Genomic DNA, 26,933 nt, shown 5'->3' with positions numbered 1-26,933 from the left:
CAAACATGACCCAGTTAAACTTGACTGGGTAAAACTTTAGTTTGGCCCTTAACTCAGCTTTCTAAACTTTTCATGTCTGTGACACACTTTTTAGACATGCTTTATTTCATGTCAACGTAATTCAGTTTTACTACCAAATGAAGTTAAACTAACCCCTTTCCAGCCCTGGGAGGATTGTGGAGAGTGCTTGTACGACATACCTACACACTGCAGCTGACACGCTAATGTGTCGCGACACACTGTTTGGACACACCGTTAACTCTTCCTCTACTGCCCCTCTCAAGCTGTACACATGCAGAACCCATGGTAAAAAGTATTTGCAAACAGTCAGAGAGAGTACTTGCAGGAATACTAAAAAAGCTTTCTGGACACATTTGGATACCCAAAAGATGTGCTTTTGGAATGCCACAAGGCAAACTGGAAGCAAGTAGCCCATTGTGTCAAGGCATCCATTTTTAACCGTACACATTGGATGGATTAATCAGCGGTGTATTGTTCCATATTCCTGGGTTTTTATAAGAGCTGCATTCCAGATGTTGCTTTCATTTCCCACAGCTGCACACCAAGGCCAAAAAAACTCCTTTCTGGTAGAGCAGAGCAGCTACAATTATTTCCATTTTAGTAGTTTCCCCTCGATTGTTCAAAGCAGCTTTTCTCTCCCCCTCCCCCAATTTTGTACAGAAAATCCTGTACAAGTTAGTGGTGTGCTACAGAAACTTGTGCATACTGTAAATGGTCATCCTGAAACCTGTGTATACTATAAATGGGCATCCTAGATTTCATCCCCAATAAACAATCTGTATATTTATGACTGTAGGTACACAAAACCCAGCAGTGTTTTTCCTCCTAATGCTCATAGCAAGCAGTGCTGATGGGAGATACAGCTCAGTTCAAAAGGATTTTGTGAACCCTCTTCCTTTGGACAGAAACGAAGGGAATGCCTCTGCATTCTCTCAAACAAGGATGAGAAATCTGTGGTCCTCCAGGTCTTGTTGGACTATCAACTCCCATCGGTCCCCAAAAGCATAGCCAGTGTTCAGAGATGATGGGAGATGTATCCTAAGAACATCATTTACACGACCAGATTGCATAGGAAAAAAAACTTGTGGAATCGATTTCAGGTGTCAGTTCAGATGTACATCTTAGTTCAAAGGCACAGGACCTATTTCCATGTAAGTGGGTGCAGAAGGGCAACTTTACCAATCCTCTAGAGATCAGATACACTTCCCAACAGGGCAAAGCCTATCTTCTGCCTTATTCGCTGCAAGCAGCATTTAGAGCATGAAGTTCTTAATCTCGCAATCTTGGGTTCAAGCCTCACAAAAGATTGGGGTTGGACTAGTTTCCTTCCAGCCCTACAATTCTATCCCAGGGGTGTAAATAAAGGTTCTGGTGGAGCGGCCACTGAAGGTGGGCCCCAGAGTGAACACAGCTTGGCATAAGCTTGCCTGTAAGCACTGGAGGGGCTACCCAAATCACCTCTCCTTTGTGTGCCACGCCAGCACTCTGTACCCTTCTGCTGCCCTCTATATTACACAGCAATAGAGCAGTCACCAGTTCAAAGCTATTGATAAAAAATACCCAGAGATAGAGGCAACATTTTATTTTGTCTTCTAGCAAATAGTGACTTAATGCTCAGTCCAACAGACATAATTCATTGTTTAAAAGTGCCAAGAGGAATAGCAAACAATAGTGGTTTTTTCCTTCAAAATAGCCCTTTCCCATTTCACAATCACTTCAGAAAACTACTCGTAACTGAGAACATGTCAAAAGGCACAACGCTGACCAAAAAGGATGTTTTGAAAGGAAACTTATGTACAAGCAGATGAATTTGACAAAGTGGCCTCCAAGCTGGCTGTTTTATTACACGAACAGTTCAGAAGACCAATCTGCAGTGTTATGCATGCTGCCAGGCGTGGAAGAAGGGCCTGGCCTGTTGACGTCTGAAGAAGCAGAGGAGCTGAGGGATTCATTCATGAGCTGTCTGAGATGAACACCATCTTCAGGAACAGGTCCATCCTCAAATCTAGTCTCTGTCGGCTGTTGCCTTTTATGAATGAATTCTACCTTCCTTAAGCTAACATTAGACTTTGGAATCACAAACCTTACTTTGTTTTCAGAAAGAGGAGACTTCTCTGCAACTTGGCAACTGGCATCACTCCTCAAAGTTTTTCCATTCTGGAAAGCAAGTGGATGTATCCATTTTTTATCCGACGGAGGAATCCATTCCTCATCATCGTTTTCAGACAGCCTCTGGGCTGGACTTACTTTGATAGATAGCTGCTGAGGACCAGATGCATTGATGCTAACAGAATTTGCATCTCTCGACCTTCTAGATTGCGGGAACTTGCTGACAAGCTGTTTCGCTAAATAATTTTTCAAGGAAGGCCTGGGTCTTTTGCATCTGGCATTGATCCAAGACAATTTATTGGTAAGAATGGATTCTCTCCCTCTAGGGAGGTTTACTTGTCGACAAGGTCTGGAAAGGGGAGTCGACTGGGAATCAGGAACAAAGCCTGGAGTACCTGCAGGGCTGTGCTCAAACTCGGATAGGGAACCAGCAACTGGGGTGCTTGTTTTCTGATGAGGTGTAGTGAACATTTTATGTAAGGACAGTCCATGCCAAGAAGTATTCCAGCTAGCATCTTGCTCACTCAGCATGGCTTCAGATCTTATACACTTCTTGTTCAGTGTGCCCTCCTGTGGAGAGAAAGCTGGTGCCAAGTTGAACATTCGTACAGTGGCTTCTGACTGTCTGGTACTAGCATCAAAGAGATCAGCTGAAGCATTGTAACTGCCCTCAGGGGAACCGGAACCGCTGACCTCAGCCTCTCTAAAATTATAATTTTGCACTTCTGAGAGCAACTCTCTCCCTTTTTCACAAACTTTGTCTGTTTTTTCACAAGTTGCCAGGGTGAAACCCTGTTCCTGGGTGTTTGTGAGATCAGCCATTTGGTTTAGCTGATCGCTAACACTTCCTTTATTTTCCCATTTGTCTAAATTACCATCACCATTACAGTTTAAGTGGGTAGTCTTCCTGGTTTGTAAACAAGGGCTTTTGAGACAGTTGTTGGTAGATGAGCAGGAATTGAGACTCTTACAACTACTGACATCTTGGCCAACTCCTTCCTTGGATGACAGACAGCTTCCCTTTGAATGAGAACGTTTAATTCCAGTTGGGGTGGACCAAGGTGAAAGATCTGGGTGCTGGTTGGACCAACACCCCAAATTTTCATTTTCTTCAGTGGGTAAAGAGGTGTAAGAGGCTTCTTGGTGATATCTGTTGCTAATGAAGCATGGAAGATTCAGCTGGTGGCAAGGGAAATTATCTTCTTTGCACATTTCCATCTTCCCAGCTAGCTTCTTCAGTTTCTCACCTGACTCTTCAGTAAGGAAATTGGCACTGCAAATGCCTGGATTGGGAGACGACTGCTTAAAAGGTCCATGGAATTCATCAGCCTCCTGACTGGGGAAATGCTCCAAAACATCAGCTTTGGTTGGCAACACCATGGCTTTGTCATTTTCAATTTTGGCAATGAATTCATTGAAACTTTCAGATGATGGCAGCTCATCCCAAAGCCATGGAGCTTCTTGAGTGTTTTCACCTGCTCTAATGCGACTGGAAGATGGACCAAGGGAGGAAAGAGATCCATCATATGTCTGGGGTGGGAATGAGGTCCATGATTTTTCCAGTCCATCGCTGCACTGGATGCTAATTTTTCTCAGCGGAGAGTCTCTCTCCTCTAATTCTAAGGGGCTAAGCAATGATCTGCAGTCTTTTCTTCTTAATGAGGAATAGCCTTCTGCTTCACTCTTTTCAGTGACATCGTGCAAATGACATTTCTTATCTTTCTGTTCTTTTTTCGTATTCACAGTCAGGTTACGGTCCTGGGGCTTGAAGACTGACAGTCTATGCAAAGAAACTGGGCTACCATCCGAGTTTGGCTCATCCTGGGCAGCCTTGCTTGTACTTAGAGCTACAAGATCAGCGGTTGTTTCTGAAGAAACGCAGGAGGAAGTCAGTCCAAATGATTGAGGCCAGAGGCTTGAAAGAACATCCATGCAACTTGATGGAACTGCACCCAAGGTGCCAGAGCCATGCAGGCCACTGAGTTCTCTGCTTGGTTGATCAACTGCTGCAAAGCAGTCAGGAGGCCAGAAGCTCCCATGGTTATGCTTGGAGTAAGAACTTCGCAGCTCCTTGAGGTATTGTATAACAGTGCAGCCCACAAGTCCAGAGTTTGGTACAACCATCTGACAGGCAGTGAGAGCTCTGGAGTTCTTGTCAATTTGGCAGCCATTTTGCATGGAGCCGGTGCCATCCTGCTTATCAGAATCCTGCAAGATAATAGAAGGTGCTCTGTCAGCTAGCATACTTTATAAGAAGGTACTCTACTTCATAACTCAAAACCTTAAGAGGTTTACCTGGACCAATCACTTTCATGAAGCTGATTACTTTAGATCAGGAACCTATGGGCCTCTAGATGTTGCTGGATTACAACCCCCATCAGCCCCAGCCAGTATTTCCAATAGCCAAGGATGATGAGAGTTGTAGTCCAGCAGAATTGCACCAAGACGAAATGCTTCAGTTCTGAAGCAAACATTCCTATTTTCATCATCATCTATGGCAGTTGTACACCTGGGTTCTGCATATGCACGTCTATCAGCAAGGTACACATGGGTACACCTGGGTTTCCTTTAAAATTATGTTATTGGGGAACAACATTATAGCTTTATTTGGTATCCGCATGTCAATAAGGAGGATATTTATTGTTGTAGACAGACTGCACTGGAAACTGAGTTGCAGGACTGTGACTGAGTAAGGACTTGGGCTAGATCTGTGGTGTTGCAGTCATAGCCAGTTAGACAAGAACAGGTGAAACCTATTAGGATTTCAGGTAAGGAGGACAAAGAGGAAGGCCCGAAAGCTACTCTTGCATATTAGCAAGCAGAGTTGAGGAAACTGTCAGGAACAGCAAAAGGAGTGTCTAAACTGAGACAAGACCACAATCTGTGCAGAAAGACACTGCTGTTCTCCCTTGGGAACCTACAGCTACTCTTTGATATTGGACTTTTGCTTCTTAAGACAGACAAGGTTCTCATTAACTTCAATTTCTATCACAAATTTTGCACAGATTGTTGCACCCATGGGACTACGGGAAACAATCCCTTGCTCCAAAACTCCAGATACACAGGATTGAAATTTCAAGTTCCTGTAACTCCATACTATAAGTTATCTAGTAAGCATCTGTTAAGCACTCAAGGGCCAAGAGGTTGTTTATACAGAAACACTTTCTCCTAACTACAACCAGTGGACGGTTCTTTTCAACCACAGAATAGCAGGAGAGGCTAGCTGGCTGGATTCACTTGGAAGTTGTACTGTAAGGCAGAGGTGCTGTCTTGTGCCCAATATTAGGGGGACCTGGCATGCGACATGTGTCTGAGGTCATATGTGTGATATCGTGTGCACAATGCACAAGAATGTTGCAGAGCGGCTTCCTCTCGTGCTCAGGGGGAGTCAGCCACAAAAGCACTCCGCACTTAGCCTCCGCCGCCCCTTAACATGGAGGGAGCCCATCCCCATCAGGAGATTTTGAGGAGTCTGAAGACACCTACGCCCTTTGGAGTTGGTGTGCCTGCTGTAAGGGGATTCCATGTTTTGAACCCAAATGCTTAGGTTTACAAGGTTTACAAGGACTCTCTCCTGTCTATAATACAAGGAGGGTCAATCCAAATTGCAAACTGATGAGGGCACTCATCACCAGCACCAAATCTCTTCAACCACAACAAGTGTAAGGGGCAAATTCAGTTCAAAACGATTCCTCCCTCATATTAAAAAGTATTTGCATATAGGAAACTAGCATGTTAGGAAAACAATTATGTAGACCCCCCCCCACAGTCACATGAGGACGCATCTGCACCCTCAGGTGGTGCACCCCAAACACAGATTTACTTCGGTGAGAAGGAAGCCTTGGTTTTTTGCTCTTCCTAGAATCTAAAAGTCGCAAAATAGATATTCTGAGGAAGAGACCCTTCCTCATAAGCAGCTTTATTCTCATTAATACCGCTCATTATAATTCCTCACATGTAAGGCGTCTGGAGGCAAATGCCCAAACTCAGAGGATATCTGTGCAAACTGACAGTAATCTCTCTCTCTCTCTGATCACAAACAGTCTACCTATTTCCAACTCTAGGTTGTTGAACAGAGAGATTGAAAATGAAAAAAATAAAATCAGCAAGCCTAGAGTAGGATTATTGTTGCAGTGATTTGATTTTGTATCTCTCCCGGGAGCTGTGCCTTTGATTGAAGGGGGAGCGGGAAAATATCCAAACATGCTTCAAGGAGCTGTTGATGGCACATGTTTACTTTTAGCAGTTGGAACTGGATGGTCTCATAGCCATCACTTGAAAAAGTCAGAACGCTGGAGGCATATATATTATTAGTTCGCACCTTATGGATCAAGAAATTCAAGCTTCATTTTTGGTAACTGCCTCTATGTTCCTGCTTGGAGGCAAAGCAATCTGAACACAAATTCCCACTCCTCTTCTAATTCTGAAATGCAGCCAGACTGATTTCCTGGTGCAGACGTTAATGTTTTGCCGTAGGAAATACTAGTCATGTTTGGTGTCTTAATTTTAGTTAAAATACCAATTGTGAAGTAACTAGTGCAGAACGAAAAAAGGTTTTCCAATTCTTCACCCCGTTCACATGTAGACATTTTTTTGGAGTGTGTGTGGATTTTGGTGATGAGTGATTTTTTCTGGGTGGGGGACGGGGTAGGGCTTGCCATGGATATAATGCAGAAGCAAGTTATTTCTCTTTCTACATTTCAAACAATTCAGTTTTTTGGGCCAGCTATTCCACACCCTCTAGAATGCCCCAGATGCTAAAAGGGTTCCAGGGCACCTGAGGGGTGGGGGTAGGTTAGGGTGAAATATAGAAATAAGGCAGTCATGCACAAAATTTGGCAGCTTTCGTCCATCCGTCCCCCGCCCTTGAATGATGCTCATCTCCCCCAAGAATGGGTTGTGCATTTTTGTGAACAAAACATGCTGGTGGGGTGGGGGTGAGTTACCTTAACTCCAAAGACAAATTTCTTCCCAAGGAAGCACGTTTCAACTGCTTGAAATACCAAACCCGGAACTGAATCTCTGTCTGGTTCCCTTGCTTCTTGTTTCAGTTCTTCAATGTACCTTGAATAAAAGTGTTCCAAAAAAATTACTGACTGGATACTGCTTGGCTTCTGAGACCTATAAGGAATTTAAGGTCCAAGTGTGAAAATAATATTGCTGCGTTACACATTGCAGCAAGCTGCGAAGAGAGAATTTAGCAAAATGCACTTCCATTCAAATAGCCAGGACATCACTAACTGTGCTATGGGGTGCAACCTTACCTGGGAGTAAGCCTTAATGAACACAGTGGGACTTACTTCGCAGTAAACACACCCAGGATTGTTTGTGCACATGTATTAGCAAGTTGAAAATGTGACCTGGAAATGTCTGCTTGCGTATCAGAAAAGGACAGCATCCATCGTATTCAAATTTTAATGCCTCCCTCAATCCCTCTACAGTGGTACCTCGGGTTAAGTACTTAATTCGTTCTGGAGGTCCGTTCTTAACCTGAAACTGTTCTTAACCTGAGGTACCACTTTAGCTAATGGGGCCTCCCACTGCCGTAACGCGATTTCTGTTCTCATCCTGAAGCAAAGTTCTTAACCTGAGGTACTATTTCTGGGTTAGAGGAGTCTGTAACCTGAAGCATCTGTAACCCAAGGTACCACTGTACAATAGAATATGCTGAACTCAGGTTTTCCAGGCCTGCCATGAAAAAGGAAACAGATTCCCTCCTTCCTTCCATTTTCTTTGTATGTATCAGGTTTCTTGGGACAGTCTCCCAGGTTTATCAAAGATCTTTACCTGGGGCCTTTGAGAGCTGTTCTCAGTTACAGCAGATACTTGTAAATACTGGACAAGATGAACCAAAAGCCTGAATACACTGAAACCTGAAAAAGGCTTGAAAATTATGAATTAGGGAGCTGTTGTTGTTGGCATCCGTCCGTCTCGGGAGACGATGGGAGGATTATGCCTTTGGGGGTGAACTCAAGCTTTTGGAAGGTCGCAACACCTACTGTGCTGTAGAGACCGATGTGGGAGAGACATGTTTTGTTGCAGCTGGGGCAGATGATGGTGTCTGGTTGTGCTGCTGCAGATGCACCATGGCGTTTCTTCTCCCTGTGCTTCTCCCAGCGAAGGGGGGAATGTTACCATGTCTATCCCCATATGAAGAGGGTCTTTTTGAATTGCACGGAGAGAGAATTCTACAAGTTGTTGCTTCTGTTATAATCTGGCTACCTTTAATGGAGTACTGGAATAAGGTATCAAAGTCCACATATGAATTTGAGCAACTCAGTCAATTCTTTCGTTATCATTTCTTTCACTTGCACCCTGCTGTTCCCAAAAGAGCTCCGAAGAGCTTTAAATGGCTCCCAGGTGGCTAAAAAGCCTGGCTTAGTATCAGAAATAGAAGTGAGTCATATGACAACAGACTGCTATCTGGGCTTAGTTAGCATCAATCAGGGCTCCTGAGAATCTTTACTTTGCTTCTTTTTTAAAAATACAGTTTTGGCCCCCTGCCCCCCGGCCACTGTTTCAAACCTTGGTCCAAATCATCATTCTCTTATAAAGCATAGAAGTTTGAAAACACAAAAGCATTTTCTCATGGCCTCTGTTATCAGAACCCTTCATTTTTGTCCATCAGTGGCTCATCTCCTTCTGCAAATCTGCAAGACAGTTTAACTTAAGTATGCTACATTATGCTGTACCTGCTTTGCTCTAGCTTACCTCAGTGTTACTCACTGGTACACATGCAGTGTAGAGCTTGAATTTTCTGGACAAAGACTGATTATTGCCATTTTTTAAAATGCAGGGCATGAAGCAATCATGCTCCCTTTTTCTTAGAAACTGAAATCAGGGTTAGGTGGCAAGATGTAGTCATTGTTTGCCCTTCTTTCATCTTACAGATGGATGTTTATATACAAAACATCAATTTAAAAAAATGTTTTAAGGAAAGCTGAGAGGGGATTTGAGTCCAGATTTGTCCAGGGATCCACCCCACTAGAATATGCTGAGCTTGCTGAATGTCCACAAATTTCATAGCTGCACAGATTTAATTGCCCCTATTAATAAATACCGGCTTGGTATCCAAGCAGCAAAATGTGCCGCAACTGTTTTTAGAGACATAATTACATCACATACAGTCTGGGATGTACTGGGGAGGGGGGGGGAAGGAGGACACACTCATTTTCAGCAGAGAAATGATGTTGCATTCCTTACCTCTGCAGTCCCTTTGCTGTCACTCCAAAGAAAGTATCCAAACAGCTTCCAAATACTGTCACCTCAAATACATCACGAGTGTCAGCTACCTCTAGTGAGAGTCGATACCTGTAGTTCGCTTCCCTAGAGTCACCTGAGCAGCCACACTTCAGGCAACTGTACCTGTTAAAAGACCAGATGAAAAAGCTACTGGAAGCTGACAAATATTGCAGGTGCATACCAGCTTCCCAACCTAAGTCTTTAATCACCTGTCATTTTAATAATCTAACAGCACAATCCTTTGCATATTTGCTCGGAAGCAAGTTCCTCTGAGTCCCATTAGATTTACTCCCTAGGAAGTGTACTTGGGATTGTTGCCGTAGGAAAAAATGAATGAAAATGGCAAAAGCGACCTGCTTTCACAGGTTCTGAGAGGAGGAAACCTGGATTCAAACCTCGGCTCAGATTTGAACTCACAGAAGTGGTTAGGAAAAGGCAGTCCCCATCTGCAACAGACAATTTAATTTCATAAGTGAGAAGCGGTGGGAAACAATCCTGTATGGGAGACTCACTCTGTGACCTCCTGGGGGGACAGAACTGGTTGCAGTTATATACTCTGTGCGCGCTCTTTGTCATTTTGTATGTTCTAAAAGAGAGAGCTGACTCTTTAGAGGCCAGAACTATGCCCTGCTTCAGATTAAGCCCTAAAGGGGGAATTAAACCTGGCAATGCATCACAATGAAAGGTGGGCTACTCGGTGAACAACTGAAAAATGAGAATTAATCTATATTGTGTTAGAATAATTACAGATTACTGGAAACGATGTTGACATACTTTAGAGTGTAAATGTTAACAGATTTATGAAAGCAGAAGCTTTTCCGGACTAGGCTTCACTTATCACGTACCGCTGAACCATGCAGCTCCCCCGTGTGGCGAATCTTTCAACTGCAGTTCCAAATACTCAAGTTTTTCACCACAGTTTAAACTATGGCATTTGCCTTCTGCTGCCCCATGTGATGAACTTCCAAGCCTGAGGATCGAATGAGGCCCCGCTATCTGGCCCTTAGGACTTTCTCTATTCCACTCTCTCAAGGCCACACTCCCCCACTGACCCTGCTCCATGTCCTTGGATGCTTTGCCTGTCTGGAAGGTGTCCTTGAACTGTGACAAGTCCTCTTACTTGCCTGCTTGAAGGCTGTGTGTGTGGTCATTTAAAGGAACATCTCTGGTTTTTGTATGGCTGGAATGTAGCCCCCAGCTGAGAATGCCCACCCAACTTTAGAGAATGCCCACAAACTGCCATTTACTTAATATGGCCAGATAAATTTATCTCAGATAAATAAATGTCTTAAAATGATAAACTACATGGTGTTAGCCTCACAGTGCATAATGCTCAAATGGCTGATGGAAGTCTTGTACTTCTGTAATGCCATGGCCTGGTCTCCACTACAGCAAAGCAAGCCTCAGTTGCATGACAAGCAGACTGAGACCTCCGGGTATAGGGCGGTATATAAATTCAATCTATCAATAATAAAAGTTCATGTGAATTTTGTATGCAAACTACCCATTGCCATATAGCTCCAAATGTCAAGCAAGTGGGGAAACAATGTTGTTTCACACTGACCCCAGGCCTAGAGAATTCATTGCACACTTTTTGAACTGTGACTCCCCAGCTGTTATTAGACTATAACTCCCATAATCTGTGATCACTAGCTATGCTGGATGGATCTTATGGGAGTTGAAGCTCAACATTCGAAGGGCCACAGCTTTCCTGTTTGTGCTGTGCTAGATGGTAGTCCAAATTTATCAGTGCTCTGGAGTGGACTTACCTCTTTAAATCTAGGAGTAGCCTGGAAAAGCAGTTTTGACATGAAGGATATACAAAATTGGAGTTCTGGACAGAAATTATAGAAGCAGCCAGGAGATGTCTGCCATTCATGTGCTCCCAGGGTTAGCTACCAAGAGACAACATAGTTTATTGTTAGTCATACCAAGTCTGCTCACATTCCTACAGTGAATGTTTCTTAAGCTAGACATGCATCACTCAATGCGATTTGTAGTATAGCAGCCACCAATTCTGACTCTCTGTTATTTTAATTGACAAAAAGCTTTATTGTTTGCACTTTACCCTGGCCTTTCCTTTGACACTTGATACACACACACACACACACATATATCAGGACCCTATTCTCTTGAATATAATTTATTTCAAACTGGTTTTAATATTGTATTTTTTATTGCTGTAATCCACCCTGTGATCTCACAGTGGAAGGCTGGTAAGAAATAAAATAAAAAATAAAAACTACTTGGACTGTTAAGAGTCTCTGATATGTAGTAATTTAGGATGTGTGGCCCATGGAGTGCAACAGGTAATTAGCTCCACTGCCAAAACCACGGGGTTGGCAACTTCCAGATAATAGGCTTAATTAGGTCCAGCACCTGACATAAGATGTAATGTGAGGTGCGAAGCAGGTAAGGACATGGCTACAAAGGGGTAATCAAAGTTAGCTCTGTATTGTTCCTTTGCAAACAAGAGCTTGCTGACATCAACGGCCGGCTGATCAACATGGACAGCAAACATGGATGGGACTGGCTACACTAGAGCTCCCCATCGAAACCCTCTAGTGAATTGTGACAGCTCATTCACCAATAACCTTATCCGTTGCATCTCTGCATAACTCATTGTTCAGAACTTGCTTCCTTCCAGTGAGCAGGTGAATACAGAAAGCATACTTCTCTGAGGGTAGGTATTATTATTGGGATTCTTTAAAAATGGGGAAGTTTTTCAGATACAAGAGTAAAGGTTCCGATTTTAAATTATGGAATTGGGGAGAGCAGGGGTCTGAAGTTCGGAAAGCACTAACCAAAACATTTCAGCAAGATATGCTCTTGGGTTTCAAAGCAGAAGGCAAAACAAACTGGCACATGTATTTACTCATCTACAGGACTGGCTAAGGCCTTAGTGACTCATTTGCTGGAGCAGAATGCAAGATCAGCACCTGGAGTGTAGAAATGCAAAAGAAAAGCAGTTTTGGTTAGAAAGGGCCTCTGTACAGCAATAACCTAGGGAAGATATAATAGTTAGCCTTAATATCTACTTTCTGACTACTTTCATTGCTCTTCAGGGTAACCTAAATTTTCAGCAATCATGCTGCACATTTACATTTACCAGGAAAGTTTCCCCACTCTATTTTGTTAATCTCATTTCTCTTCCCCACTCTTGCTTCTACATATTTTGTATTCTCTGCCTTCTTTTCCTTTTTCCTGGTTTTTTATTTATAAAAAAAGACTTAAGTGACTAATTCATGCATCGTGGTGGAAGTGGGTTCTGAACACAAAACATTGTTGGCACAGATCTGTATCAATGGACAATGGAATGTGCCTCTGGGGGTGAAGTCAAACTACTGTGCTAGCAGCACTGAAGTGACCTCTTGCTGATAAGGCCCAAAGGAAAGCAGAGCAATATGTCTGGCACCAGCTTGGCTACAGGAGTTGCTGGAAGGAGGTGTACAAGTTGCCATCCATCTTAGGAACTCCATTCTGGATTTGTGTAGGGTTTACTTCTTAGCCTTTTCTTCTGAAGATATCACACAAGGCAGAGGAGGTTTAGGATCAGAGATTCAACGCTATGCTAGAAGTGTTAGTTCTTACAATGGCACTAGAATCTTCCTTGGTTTTGTCTTGTTGGTTTCTGCATTTACATGTTCCCCATACAAATCTCAGTGAAGTATGAAATTTTCAGCTGCTGGAGCAGTAGGCGGATTTCAGCCCTCTAGTTTTGAAGCAGACTTACTTAATTCACAAGGAGAATTTCCTCCTCAAAAAATTCCACAGAAGTATATATGAACACAAGAAAAATCCTGCAGGTGGATCAATGACCAGGTTCTCCCTTCACTGTCAGAGACTGTAAGTTTCTGAGTACCAGAAACCGCAGAGGTGAAGGGTGCAGTTGCGTTCAGAAATTTGGTTGGTCACTGTGAGATCTGGATACTGCACTTACATGGGCCTTTAGCCTGATTCAGGAGGTTCTTTTTATGTTCTTACCAGGCCAAATTTCCATCAAGCCCAGCATCCTGTTCTCACAGTGGCAAACCAGGTGCCTATGGTAAGTCCACAGGCAGGACAGGAGCGCAACATTCTTCCCACTTGTGGTCCTCATAAACTGGTCTTCAAAGATGTACAGTGCTGCTATCATGGCTAGTAGCCTTATTCTCCATAAATGTATTCATTCATTTAGAAAAATGTATGGGCTGCTTAATAATAAAAAACCATCTAAGTATACACAATTATATAAAACAATTATCCATGATTCGCAGATAGACTGAACTAATATATATGGCTAAATGATATATATGGCTAAATTATTTGTCTGGGTAGGCTGGCTGGAAGCTTTTTCTTTTTTGTCTAACTCTATTTTAATATGGACGGGACGCGGGTGGCGCTGTGGGTAAAAGCCTCAGCGCCTAGGGCTTGCCGATCGAAAGGTCGGCGGTTCGAATCCCCGCGGCGGGGTGCGCTCCCGTTGTTCGGTCCCAGCGCCTGCCAACCTAGCAGTTCGAAAGCACCCTCGGGTGCAAGTAGATAAATAGGGACCGCTTACTAGCGGGAAGGTAAACGGCGTTTCCGTGTGCGGCTCTGGCTCGCCAGAGCAGCGATGTCACGCTGGCCACGTGACCCGGAAGTGTCTCCGGACAGCGCTGGCCCCCGGCCTCTTAAGTGAGATGGGCGCACAACCCCAGAGTCTGTCAAGACTGGCCCGTACGGGCAGGGGTACCTTTACCTTTATTTTAATATGAACAATCATCCTCACCCATTTTGCTTACAACTGGGGCCCTGGGGATGATACTAGCATTCTAGCACCTGGTTTGTTATGAAAGGCAACCTATCAATACAATACAATAAAAATGAGGGTTGCAACTCAAGCACTTTAACCCTGGACTGTACAGCAGCAAAGATTACCAAAGGACCAATACCACTTCAGCTCGGGGCAAGAGCAAAATTAAACTTAATTTTAATGTTACAAGAATAAAGCTAATGAGAGTCCTGGGCGCAAGCATCTGCTAAGATGTAGCTTGCAGGTGCAGCAACTTAAATCTAGTACTTCTGGAGCAATCATATTTCTGCCTAATTTACCTCAGGGTGCTAATGCACCTTATTGCATGTGACTGCACAACCAGCTGTGTTTGAGTAATTTTGGATTAATTAACACTCAATAAACTGGTAGGGTGACTTGTGGCTTGGGAGATGTTATGAGGAAAGTGCACACAAGAACAGCAGAGAAGCAAAATGTTAGGCAAGAAATTACTTTCTTCTTTTTTCCTGACATGGCTTCTACATTTTTATAAACTGCTCAGTACTGTGTGTTCTAAAGCAGTGTTTCCCAACCGGTGTTCCGCGGCACACTACTGTGCCATGAGACATTGGCTGGTGTGCCGTGGGAGGGAGGCGGGCGAGTCGGGCGGTGAGAGGCGGCGGCGGCGAGGATCCGCGTCGAGCCGGGGGCGGCTCCGCGGTGGTGGTGCCGAGCGGCGGGGCAGCGCGTGCAAAAGGGAGGAGCGCGAGACAGCGGAGGGGGAGGAGGCCGGCATGTCCGGGCAGCAGCAGCAACAATAGCAGCAGCAACTCCCGGCGAGCAACTCAAGCCTCGCCGCCGCCCCCTCCTCCGCCCGCTATCGCCGCCACCACCACAACAGCCGCCGCCGCCTCAGTTGCCGCCGTCCCTCAGTTCCTCGCTCTGCTGCCTCCTCCCACCCCCAAAGCTTGGAGGTTCCCCGGCAAGGGGGAGGGAAAAAACTTTCACTTTCGTGCGTCCCTCCCGGCGTGACGCTGCGCGCTGACATCACGGGGCTGTAATGGTGGTGTGCCGCGAGATTTTTTTCCTTAAACAGGTGTGCCGTTGCCCAAAAAAGGTTGGGAAACACTGTTCTAAAGAGACAGTATGGTGGAGTGGACAGAATAGCGCACAACTTAGAACACAGAGACCTGGGTTCAAATCCTTATTCAGCCATGAAGGTCTCTGGGTATTTTTTGACAAGTTGCTATTCCTCAACTTATAGGAAGGAGGAAAAGATGACGTATGCCAGTCATTCTGAGCTCCTTGGAGGAAAGGTGCGATATAAATATAAAAATAAGCTTTGGGACCCACCACAACCATCAAGTCAGTGTGGAATAAAAAGCATTCATACTAAACAAACATTCTGGCCCCTAAGCTACAAAATCCATTTCAAAATAAAAATACAATAATATGTTGATTGTTTGCAATACATTCCAACAAACCATAGTTTGTCAGAGGTTCCCTGAAAGAAAGCTTGTACACTTCCACTGTGTGTACAACCACAAGATGGTGTTGTGTATGCTTTAATGAGCATGTAGTGAGGTCCAACAGCTATACCTTAAAACACAGGCAGAGGGAATATAGATTTGGATGCACTGGTGGATTGCTACATGATTTTCAGCTGAGGTACAATGGTTTCAAATTTCCAGTTATTTCACAGCAGCAGCAACAAAAATGCTGTCACCCCCACTTTAGCATACCCTCCAACATTTCTCTGACAAAAATAGAGATGATGAAGAAGAAGAAGAAGAAGAGGAGGAGGAGGAGGAGGAGGAGTTTGGATTTGATATCCCGCCTTTCACTCCCTTTAAGGAGTCTCAAAGCGGCTAACATTCTCCTTTCCCTTCCTCCCCCACAACAAACACTCTGTGAGGTGAGTGGGGCTGAGAGACTTCAGAGAAGTGTGACTAGCCCAAGGTCACCCAGCAGCTGCATGTGGAGGAGCGGAGACGCAAACCCGGTTCCCCAGATTATGAGTCTACCGCTCTTAACCACTACACCACACTGGCTCATCCTACTGGATGTCCTACCGTACCCTCCAACACTTCTCTGATGAAAAGGAGGAACGTTCTAAGGAACAGAGGAACATTCTGGGATCAAATCAGAGACTGGGACAGTTTCTGTCCCTGGAAAATACACTTGGAGGGTCTGCCTTAAGCTATTGGAATCCTTGGTCTGTGGTAATGCAGGTGCCGATTGTAGTTATACTGCAAATTTCCTAGTGTATAAAACCCATGGGGTAGGTAACTGGCTCAATGCCAAGCCATTATTTTTACAGTACCTGTTTTAAGGCAGATGCCTGCCTTAAAACATGTCGCAGAGTCCTTTGCAATGAGCCAGGGGATCCATAGCAGAATGTGCACATCAGGATTTCCTTGGCCAGAGGAGTCAATCTGGAAAAGGGTGCTGGGAGGATAACACATTAAAGGGGGGAAGCTCTGTGCTTTATATGTTTTTAACTAGTACAACTAGTTAAAAGTGTGGTGTAGTGGTTAAGAGCGGTAGTCTCGTAATCTGGGGAACCGGGTTCGCGTCTCCGCTCCTCCACATGCAGCTGCTGGGTGACCTTGGGCCAGTCACACTTCTTTGAAGTCTCTCAGCCCCACTCACCTCACAGAGTGTTTGTTGTGGGGGAGGAAGGGAAAGGAGAATGTTAGCCGCTTTGAGACTCCTTAAAAGGGAGTGAAAGGCGGGATATCAAATCCAAACTCTTCTTCTTCTTCATCTTTGCCCTTTTAAATAGCAAGCAAGCACAAGTGGTTGTAAAATTGTTTTGATGTACAGTAAGCTCACAACTTACGCACATTTAGCTTGTGTACATTCTGCTTTGCCTGCTTGGCAATTTAGAAAAAAAAATGAGGGGTGAAAAAAGAACAGGCATCCAGGAAAAAAACCCCAACGGCCATGATGCCTGGAATGTAACCTCACATATATTGAAGGCTTACTGTATTTTGCTACTGGTTTTGTTACTTTACATTTTACACATTTTGAAAAATAATAATAATGAATGCCATCATGGGAGAATGACAGAATACAAAGACGTTAAAAAAACAAAATGAAACCATGTGGCTAAAGGAAGGGCAAAGCCCCTTTTCTTTTTTAACATGGTACAGTGACCATTTGTATCTCACTTGAGACAGGAAGAGCAAACAAGGACTCCTGCCATTCCCAGTCATGGTGGACTATTGGAGAGTTCTCCTTGAGTAGAGTATATACTCTTTCTTTGTATGCCATTTGTGTGGTGTGATAATGTATTTTCCTTTTCATTCACAATACAGTGGTACCTTGGTTTACAACCATAATCCGTTCCGGAGGTCTGTTTGTAAACCAAAATAGGTTGTAACCCAAGGTGCGCTTTTGCCAATGGGGCCTCCAAAAAAAATCTGTTCATAATCCCCCCCCCAAAAGGGGGGTTGTAATCCAAAAAAAAGGTTACAAACCATGAAAGCTCTTATGGGTGAATAACGCAAAGGCATTCAAGATGTTTGCAACAGTCCTCCTTTGCTGCATGTTGCAAAATGAAATAAAAACATTTAAAAAGAAATAAATAGAATAAAATGGTAACACGGGGGTTTGGGAGCTGCCTAGTGACAAGGAAGGGTGGCAACAAAAGTGGTGGCTCCCCGATTGTGGAATGCTCTCCACAGAGAGTCTTGCCTGGTGCCTTCATTACATGTCCTTAGGCGCCAGGCAAAAGCATTCCTCTTTACCCATGCCTATGGCTATTATGATAGAATGATCTCGATACGAATCCAAGGCAGACCTTTTAACATCACAGTAATCCAAGTTTATGCACCAACTACTGGTGCTGAAGAAACTGAAATTGACCAGTTCTATGACGACTTACAAAACCTTATCGAAGTGACACCAAAGAAGGATGTTCTGCTCATTATAGGGGATTGGAATGCTAAAGTAGGGAATCAAGAGATAAAAGGAACAACTGGCAAGTTTGGCCTTGGAGATCAAAACGAAGCAGGGCAAAGGCTAATAGAGTTCTGTCAAGAGAACAAGCTGGTCATCACAAACACGCTTTTCCAACAACACAAGAGACGACTCTACACATGGACATCCCCAGATGGGCAACATCGAAATCAGATTGATTATATTCTCTGCAGCCAAAGATGGAGAAGCTCTACACAGTCAGCAAAAACAAGACCTGGAGCTGACTGTGGCTCAGATCATCAGCTCCTTATAGCAAAATTCAAGCTTAAACTGAAGAAAGTAGGAAAAACCACTGGACAGGTAAGATACAATCTAAACCAAATCCCTTATGAATACACAGTGGAAGTGAGGAACAGGTTTAAGGATTTAGATTTGCTGGACAGAGTGCCTGAAGAACTATGGATGGAGGCTCGCAACATTATACAGGAGGCAGCAACTAAAACCATCCCAATGAAAAAGAAATGCAAGAAAGCAAAGTGGCTGTCCAACGAGGCCTTACAAATAGCGGAGGAGAGAAGGCAAGCAAAATGCGAGGGAGATAGTGAAAGATACAGGAAATTGAATGCAGATTTCCAAAGAACAGCAAGGAGAGACAAGAAGGCCTTCTTAAACGAGCAATGCAAAGAAATAGAGGAAAGCAACAGAATGGGAAGAACCAGAGATCTGTTCAAGAAAATCGGAAATATGAAAGGAACATTTCGTACAAAGATTACCATAATAAAGGACAAAAGTGGTAAAGATCTAACTGAAGCAGAAGACATCAAGAAGAGGTGGCAAGAATACACAGAGGAATTATACCAGAAAGATATGGATGTCTCGTACACCCCAGGTAGTGTGGTTGCTGATCTTGAGCCAGACATCCTGGAGAGTGAAGTCAAATGAGCCTTAGAAAGCACTGCAAATAACAAGGCCAGTGGAAGTGATGGTATTCCAGCTGAACTGTTTAAAATTTTAAAAGATGATGCTGTTAAGGTGCTACACTCAATATGCCAGCAAGTTTGGAAAACTCAGCAGTGGCCAGAGGATTGGAGAAGATCAGTCTACATTCCAATCCCAAAGAAAGGCAGTGCCAAAGAATGCTCCAACTACCGCACAATTTCACTCATTTCACATGCTAGCAAGGTTATGCTTAAAATTCTACAAGGAAGGCTCAAGCAGTATGTGGACCGAGAACTCCCAGAAGTGCAAGCTGGATTTAGAAGAGGCAGAGGAACCAGAGACCAAATTGCAAACATGCGCTGGATTATGGAGAAAGCCAGAGAGTTCCAGAAAGACATCTACTTCTGCTTCATTGACTATGCAAAAGCCTTTGACTGTGTTGACCACAGCAAACTATGGCAAGTTCTTAAAGAAATGGGAGTGCCTGATCACCTCATCTGTCTCCTGCGAAATCTCTATGTGGGACAAGAAGCTACAGTTAGAACTGGATATGGAACAACTGATTGGTTCCAAATTGGGAAAGGAGTACGGCAAGGCTGTATATTGTCTCCCTGCTTATTTAACTTATATGCAGAATTCATCATGCGAAAGGCTGGGCTGGATGAATCCCAAGCCGGAATTAAGATTGCCGGAAGAAATATCAACAACCTCAGATATGCAGATGACACAACCTTGATGGCAGAAAGTGAGGAGGAATTAAAGAACCTTTTAATGAGGGTGAAAGAGGAGAGCGCAAAATATGGTCTGAAGCTCAACATCAAAAAAACGAAGATCATGGCCACTGGGCCCATCACCTCCTGGCAAATAGATGGGGAAGAAATGGAGGCAGTGAGAGATTTTACTTTCTTGGGCTCCATGATCAGTGCAGATGGTGACAGCAGTCACGAAATCAAAAGACGCCTGCTCCTTGGGAGAAAGGCGATGGCAAACCTAGACAACATCTTAAAAAGCAGAGACATCACCTTGCCAACAAAGGTCCGTATAGTAAAAGCCATGGTTTTCCCAGTAGTGATGTATGGAAGTGAGAGCTGGACCATAAAGAAGGCTGATCGCCGAAGAATTGATGCTTTTGAATTATGGTGCTGGAGGAGACTCTTGAGAGTCCCATGGACTGCAAGAAGATCAAACCTCTCCATTCTGAAGGAAATCAGCCCTGAGTGCTCACTGGAAGGACAGATCGTGAAGCTGAGGCTCCAATACTTTGGCCACCTCATGAGAAGAGAGGACTCCCTGGAAAAGACCCTGATGTTGGGAAAGATGGAGGGCACAAGGAGAAGGGGACGACAGAGAATGAGATGGTTGGATGGTGTTCTTGAAGCTACTAGCATGAGTTTGATCAAACTGCGGGAGGCAGTGGAGGACAGAAGTGCCTGGCGTGCTCTGGTCCATGGGGTCACGAAGAGTCGGACACGACTAAACGACTAAACAACAACAATGGCTATTAAATAATCTATGGCCTGTGAAATTGTAGGGGAGAGGACTGTTATTATGATGACTATTTTATTATCTGTCAGTATGCTTTTTATGTTTTTATCATTGATGTTCTGTAATTTTTTTTAACACTGTACAGTGGTACAGTGGTGCCTCGCAAGACGAAAATAATCCGTTCCGCGAGTCTCTTCGTCTAGCGTTTTTTTCGTCTTGCGAAGCAACCCTATTAGCGGCTTAGCAGATTAGCGCTATTAGCGGTTTAGCGGCTATTAAAGGCTTAGCGGCTAAAAGGCTATTAGCGGCTTAGAAAAAGGGGGGGAGAGGAAAAAAATCGTAACACTCGCAAGACGTTTTCATCTTGCGAAGCAAGCCCATAGGGAAATTCGTCTTGCGAAGCAGCTCAAAAACGGAGAACCCTTTCGTCTAGCGAGCTTTCCGTCTTGCAAGGCATTCGTCTTGCGGGGCACCACTGTACCTCTGGACACGAACGGGATCCGTTCCGGAGCCCCGTTCGCATCTTAGAAGCAAACGTAACTAGAGATGGCACGTCTGCACACGCACGCATCACTTTTCACTGCTTCTGCGCATGTGACGTCATTTTGAGCGTCTGCGCATGGCGAAACCCGGAAGTAACGTGCTCTGTTACTTCTGGGTTGCTGCGGAGCGCAACTCAAACACGCTCAACCTGAAGTGCATTCAACCCAAGGTATGACTGTATACTACCCTGGGGTCTTTTGATAAAGGGTGTATATAAATTCAATTAATGGTAGTAACAATGGCAGTAGTAGTCCAACCACAGGCACTGTTGATCTCTAAAGCCTTAAATGGCTCAGGACCACAATACCTCAAGGATCACCTCTCTCCATATGAACTGACCTGGAGCCTGAAATAATCCTGAAGCCCTTCTTTGGGTGCCTCCTCCACCTGAGGTCCGGAGGGTGTCACCACAAGAACGGGGTCTTTGCTGTGGTGGATCCCTATTTGGGAAATGCTCTCCCCAGGGAGGCTCACCTGACACCTTCATTATGTATATATTTAGGAGAAAATATTCCTCTTCTCTCAGGCATTTGTCTGATTAAACCAGGGTTTCCCAATCTTGGTTCTCCAGCTGTTTTTGGACTACAATTCCCATCATCCCTAGCTAGAAGGACCAGTGGTCAGGGATGATGGGAATTGTAGTACCAAACAGGAAGAGACCCAAGTTTGGGAAACTCTGGATTATTAAACTGCTTTTTGTCTGTTACTACGGTATGTATGTTGAGGTTTTTATAGTGTAAACCGCCCTGTGAACCCCAGATTAAGGGCGGCACAGAAATTTAATAATATTTTTCGGGGGTGGGTGTTTCGGGCGTAGCATTAAGGGGCCAGTGGGAGGGGACACGAAGGAAGATTACAATGAGGAAAAAAGAGACATTGCTTAGAAAAATGGGTAGGGAAACGGGAGAAGAAGCGCCTCACTCACCACAGACTTTCAAGTTCCCTCGCGCCCCCTACCACACATTCTCCTCACGCTCCAGAGGAAGTGACGACACCAGAGCCCCGCACCAATCAGAGAGGGGGAGAGAGAGAGCCCCGCGCGAGACCCAAGACACCGCCGGCAATGCCAACAAGGTCTGTTTTTCCCGCCTCGGCCGAAGGCAGCCAATCGCCGCTCAAGCCCCGCCCAGCCTCCCTTCGCTACCGCGCCCAACGACCAATCGGCGGGCGTCCTTCGCGGCTTCCAACCGTCAGACCCGCGCGCCCGCATCCACAGCAGGTCTTGACAAGCTAGCCAATCGCGGGAAGCCTCGGCAGCCGACCTCCCGCTCTTTAATGAGGGGGGGACCCTCCGCCAGCCAATCGCCTTGGAGGAGGGCGGGGTTTAGCGCGAGCTGGGACCTCCCGCCGCTCCTCCTCCTCCTCCTCCTCCCCTCACCTCACCGCCCAACGGATTTGGTTTTGGTTTCCCTCCCGGCAATGGGCGGAGCCAGGAGCCGCCTCGCGCCCTGCTCCCTCCGTTCCCCCGGCCCCGCCCTCACGATGCACAGCTATAAAAAGGGCGGCGCGCGGCTGAGGCTGAGGTAGTCTTGTCATGAGGCTTCCGGCGATACTTGTGTTGTTGGAGGCTGTGTGCCTTGTTTCAGGGGGCGGCGTCGTCCGCGGACCCCCTTCTCTCCACACGGCGTCCCGCCCCGACCCCGGCGTCCTCTATGACTCCCGTACTTACCGCACCTGCTATGTCACCCAGAAGGTAAGGCGGGGAAGGTAAAGCGGGGTTCGCCTCAGCGGAGGGGGAAAAAGCTGATAGGCATATATTTAAAAGTAGTCATTGGCTAAGGTGTTCTCGCTTCAGGTGGGGCAAGGCAAGGGTCCCTGTCCCCCCCAGTGCAACAGAGCCACGTTTCAAAAGAATAAAATGTTTTTTTTTCCCCCAATTTGGAAAGTGACAGGAAATAAGGACAAAAGGTTACATGCATATATTTAAAAGTAATAATAATAGCAATTATTTTCTTATTAATAGTCATTCATTAATAATAACATCGATGGTTTGCTATTGGTAATAATTGAATTGATATTAAATCAGTGACAATCGTTTGAAGAATTTGTTAATAAGTTTCCGATAACAATGAATTAAGTTAAATATTAAACTATTAAATTTATTATTGGTAATTTATTAATAGGAATTTACAATATAACCGCAGTTCAGGTGGGTCAATGGTCCCTGCCTCCCTAGTGCAACAGAGCCTAGTGCAACTTATTCCAAAAATAAGTTTGGAAAGTGACAGGCATTGAAAAGTGTGGGGCAAATGAGTGAGCCATGGGAAAACATATAAATCAGGATGGAGATGGGTTGAATGCTCAGTAGTGTCTAATTGCCCCATAAACAAATTGGAATATATGGTCAGCAAAGATGGAAGACTAAGTGAAAATGGGATATAATCTAATCTCTGCGACAATGTTTGTGCAAGGAGGTCAGGATGAGTGTGACTGGAGGGGCCCAGTGTCAAGTTAAGAATTCTTACATACTTAAAAAGTACCGGTACAGTGGTACCTCGGCTTACATACACTTCAGGTTACAGACTCCGCTAACCCAGAAATAGTACCTCGGGTTAAGAACTTTGCTTCAGGATGAGAACAGAAATCACGCAGCGGCGGCAGTGGGAGGCTCCATTAGCTAAAGTGGTGCTTCAGGTTAAGAACAGTTTCAGGTTAAGAACAGACCTCCCGAACGAATTAAGTACTTAACCCGAGGTACCACTGTACCTGCCTTTTTAAGAAGACTCTCAGAGTGACTCTCAAGGATCAGTAATAAGACTGCTCGTGTCTTCAAGTTCACAGTCCTAAAAAAAGAGATACAGTACGTAAGAGGAAAAAGATTTGAAGGGAGGAGGAAAAATGCATACATACTCTTGACACTAGTGTTTCGTTTGGAAGGTGCTTAATTTCATTTCTGGCAGGGAGGGGGTGAAACAAGCTTCTTGCAACTGCTCATCTTTGGGTGGCCAATGGAGCCACGTCGACTTCACCCATGTGCATCATGTTCTTCCAGGAAAGCGGGTGGTGTAATCTCCCAGTGGTGCTTGGTCCCTGTTTGAATGACAGAATGTGCTTTCTCACAACTCTGTCGCCCCAGGCTGTTGCTTTCTTACATTAAACTTAGATGAACTCATGGTTATTCTGTTTTTCAGCAGTGACTAGACAAGTGCACTCCAGAAACCCACTAGTAGGGCACGAAAGCAAAAGCCAGGAACTGGGTTTCAGCTAACTATGGTGTTTCTCTTTGGCTAGGACAGGGGTCTGCAACCTTTAAGACAAAAAGAGCCACTTGGACCCGTTTCCGAAAAAAACAACAACTGGGAGCCGCAAAAACATTGCAACATTTAAAACAAATATAACACTGCATATATTGTTTCTTGCCTTAATGCTATATATACAGGATCGTGCAGTCAGCTGTCAATCTCAAGAAAAAAGGACAAATTAATAGCTAATTAAAAAATTTAATTTAAAACCAGGTAACCAGGTTAATGGGACTTTTGCTCCTGAACCTCAGTGCTCAGTGTCTGCACATCAGGGCTGTAAGACGTCACCTTCATTTTCACACAGGCTTACAAGCTGTCATCTGTGAGGCGTGATCGGTGTTTGTTTTTAATATAGTTCATGTTGGAGAAGACCTGCTCACATACATATGTGGAAGAGACCACAAGGGCCATCGAGTCCAACCCCCTGCTAAGCAGGAAACACCATCAGATCACTCCTGAGATATGGTTGTCAAGCCTCTGCTTAAAGACCTCCAAAGTAGGAGACTCCACCACACTCCTTGGCAGCAATTCACCAAACTTTCCCCTGCTTAAGTTTAAAAAGGGGCTTCAAGCAACTAAAAAGGGGCTTCAGGCAACTAACTCCACGTGGAATTCCACGCAACCGCGACTGCATAATCAATGCCACAAAATGCCAAAGAAAATTAACCAGGGCCCCAGTGAACCATACATATAGTGATAATAAAAAGCTATTTAGGCCTTTCTCACCCCCTGTTGGGTGTGGGTGCATTTTCTGCAGACCAAAAGCCAAAAGTCTAGATAGCGCGGCCCTCAGCCTCCAGCTGGCGGCCAGGCAGGTGCGCCCTTGGCGACGCGCAGGTAACTTGCCGCCGCTCCTGGAAGCTCCGCTGCGCGCCACCTCCTTCCAGGAGGTGTCCGCCGCCCGCCGGTCCATCCATCCACCAGCCCCTTCCGCGCGGTGGCGGCTTTCTCTCCTTTTGCGCGCCCGCCACTCCCTTCCGCGCGCGGGGACTCCATTCCGGGGGCTGCCTGCAGCCGCGTACATGAGGCAGCCTGTGCCGGGGACAGCCGAGGGGAGGGGACTGGAGGAGGAGGAGGCGGCGAGGGCGGAGGGAGCGGGCGAGCCGTGGCGGAGCTGGAAGGGGAATTTCAAAACAAGCTGCGCGAGGGAAGGAGGGAGCCGAGCTGGCAGGCGAGGCGGAGCGCGCGCGGAGCTGGCAAGCCGGGGAGGGGGCGCCCGTCGGGGGCTGGTGGCGCGGGCGTGGGGATTGATGCTGGAGGGGCGCCCGAGATTATTGGGGTGGCAGAGCCCCCCCAAACGAATTTTTGAGGGGGCTCGGGCCCCCTCAGGCCCCATGGAGTCTGCGCCTATGCCTCCGCTCCTTGCCTCCGCCCCTCGCCTCCTCCCCTCGCCACCGCCCCGGAGCCGCAGCAAAGGCTTTAAAGAGCCTCATGCGGCTCCGGAGCCGCAGGTTGCCGACCCCCGGGCTAGGAGGTGTCTTCAGTTAGCCCAGCCAATTTTCCTTGACACAGTTGCCACCCTCTGCTAATGGAGCCTTATGCCCTTCTGCTCTTGTGCAAACTCTGGTCTCTCCCTTCTACTTAGTCAGTTGTCTTTGTAAGTACATAAGAGGGATCACACCACAGGCTTACCTGGTCCGGCACTCTGTTTTCACTGTGTCCAGCCTGATGCACAAGGCATATTGTAAGCACAATAGCACTCTCTCTCTCCTTGATTTTCCCAGCAACTGGTGTTTAGAGACAGAACCATTGTGCCTTATTAAACTTTTTGCCTATGAGTTCATCTAATTTTAACCTATCCTGTCATTATTAGTTTGCAGGTTTCTTGGGCTTTTCCTATTAACCAACATCCTCTGGTTGTAGCTCTTGAGAGTAAGCCCAATTGAACATGTTGCATGCTTGCTTAGAAGAAAGTCCCAGAGAATTGTGCTGTAAACTGTTAGTTGATTCATAGGAGGGGGAGATTCAAAACTCAGTGCCAAAAACACTAAAATTTCATTAGTTTCATCAATAGTAGCCTTGTAAAGATTGATGAGATTATAATGTATGTGAAGTGCTTTTGAACATAAAACCCAGCGATTCGCTGTGACTGTTAAGTGAACTTTGGGTGCCCGGTAAAAGCTTTTCTTTTCTGCCAGGTCTTTGGTATTTAATTATCTGTGGCCCTCAGTGGGTGGGATGTGCCTTTTTAGAAATAGGAATGTGTTTTTAGCTTGTACTCTTTTAGTTCCGTGGTGGTTTTAATGCACATGCTATTTTTTGTAAGTCACTTTCAGATGCATTTTGTAAAACAAAACTAATAAGTTCATGGAAAAAATGAAGTTGGGGGGAGTGACAGGTGGCTTAACCTGTTCATTTGTCAAAGTTTCCCTATAGAGTGGGACAAGATGCTGCCCTAGAAAGATTGAGCTCCCTGTGCATCACTTCAACATTTTTTTTTGGGGGGGGGATCACTTTTTTTCTCTTCCCCATGTGTCCGGTTTTGGGCAGATGGGTGTAGCTTGGGAAAAATGTTCTCATGAGCTGAATGAGGAGGGCCGGTGGGCCACATTTGGCCCCTTCCCCTGGGCTAAAACTCAATAATTTATGTCGGGAGATCATGCAGAATCTGATTCATGTTTATCTTCATGGAAATCACATGCCACCGGAAAATGAGGACGTGATTTGGAGAAGTCATGGGAACAGCACATAACTTG

General features: G+C 45.3%; 2 protein-coding genes across 4 annotated transcripts in view; one reads left to right on the top strand and one right to left on the bottom strand.

Annotated features, from left to right (window-relative positions):
• Positions 1-1,588: 1,588 nt before the first annotated feature.
• DDIAS (DNA damage induced apoptosis suppressor) lies at positions 1,589-22,066 on the bottom strand. Of its 3 annotated transcripts, XM_082219110.1 has the most exons (7): positions 21,921-22,048; positions 16,428-16,552; positions 12,177-12,311; positions 11,142-11,267; positions 9,334-9,495; positions 7,077-7,194; positions 1,589-4,338 (listed from the first exon to the last, which is right to left on the bottom strand). In XM_082219110.1, the coding sequence occupies exons 4-7, from the start codon at positions 11,249-11,251 to the stop codon at positions 1,864-1,866; spliced, it is 2,865 nt and encodes a 954-aa protein (XP_082075236.1). In that variant the 5' UTR covers positions 11,252-11,267; positions 12,177-12,311; positions 16,428-16,552; positions 21,921-22,048; the 3' UTR covers positions 1,589-1,863. The 3 variants fall into 3 exon arrangements, with proteins under 3 accessions (XP_082075236.1, XP_082075237.1, XP_082075238.1); XM_082219111.1 differs by lacking the exon at positions 16,428-16,552 and having other exon boundaries at positions 21,921-22,066; XM_082219112.1 differs by lacking the exons at positions 12,177-12,311; positions 16,428-16,552 and having other exon boundaries at positions 21,921-22,061.
• A 378-nt stretch (positions 22,067-22,444) lies between these two features.
• The window catches only part of PRCP (prolylcarboxypeptidase), a 33,002-nt gene continuing 28,513 nt past the window's right edge, over positions 22,445-26,933 (top strand). Inside the window, exon 1 of the mRNA XM_082219404.1 lies at positions 22,445-22,688. Within this exon, the coding sequence (XP_082075530.1) occupies positions 22,530-22,688 (159 nt within the window). The 5' untranslated portion in view covers positions 22,445-22,529. The remainder of the gene's footprint in view (positions 22,689-26,933) is intronic.

Source organism: Podarcis vaucheri, assembly GCF_965113315.1.
Source record: "Podarcis vaucheri genome assembly, chromosome: 4".
Taxonomy (NCBI): Eukaryota; Metazoa; Chordata; class Lepidosauria; order Squamata; family Lacertidae; genus Podarcis; species Podarcis vaucheri.
The sequence above is the reverse complement of the archived record's forward strand: the minus strand, read 5'-3'. Positions and strand labels throughout refer to the sequence as shown.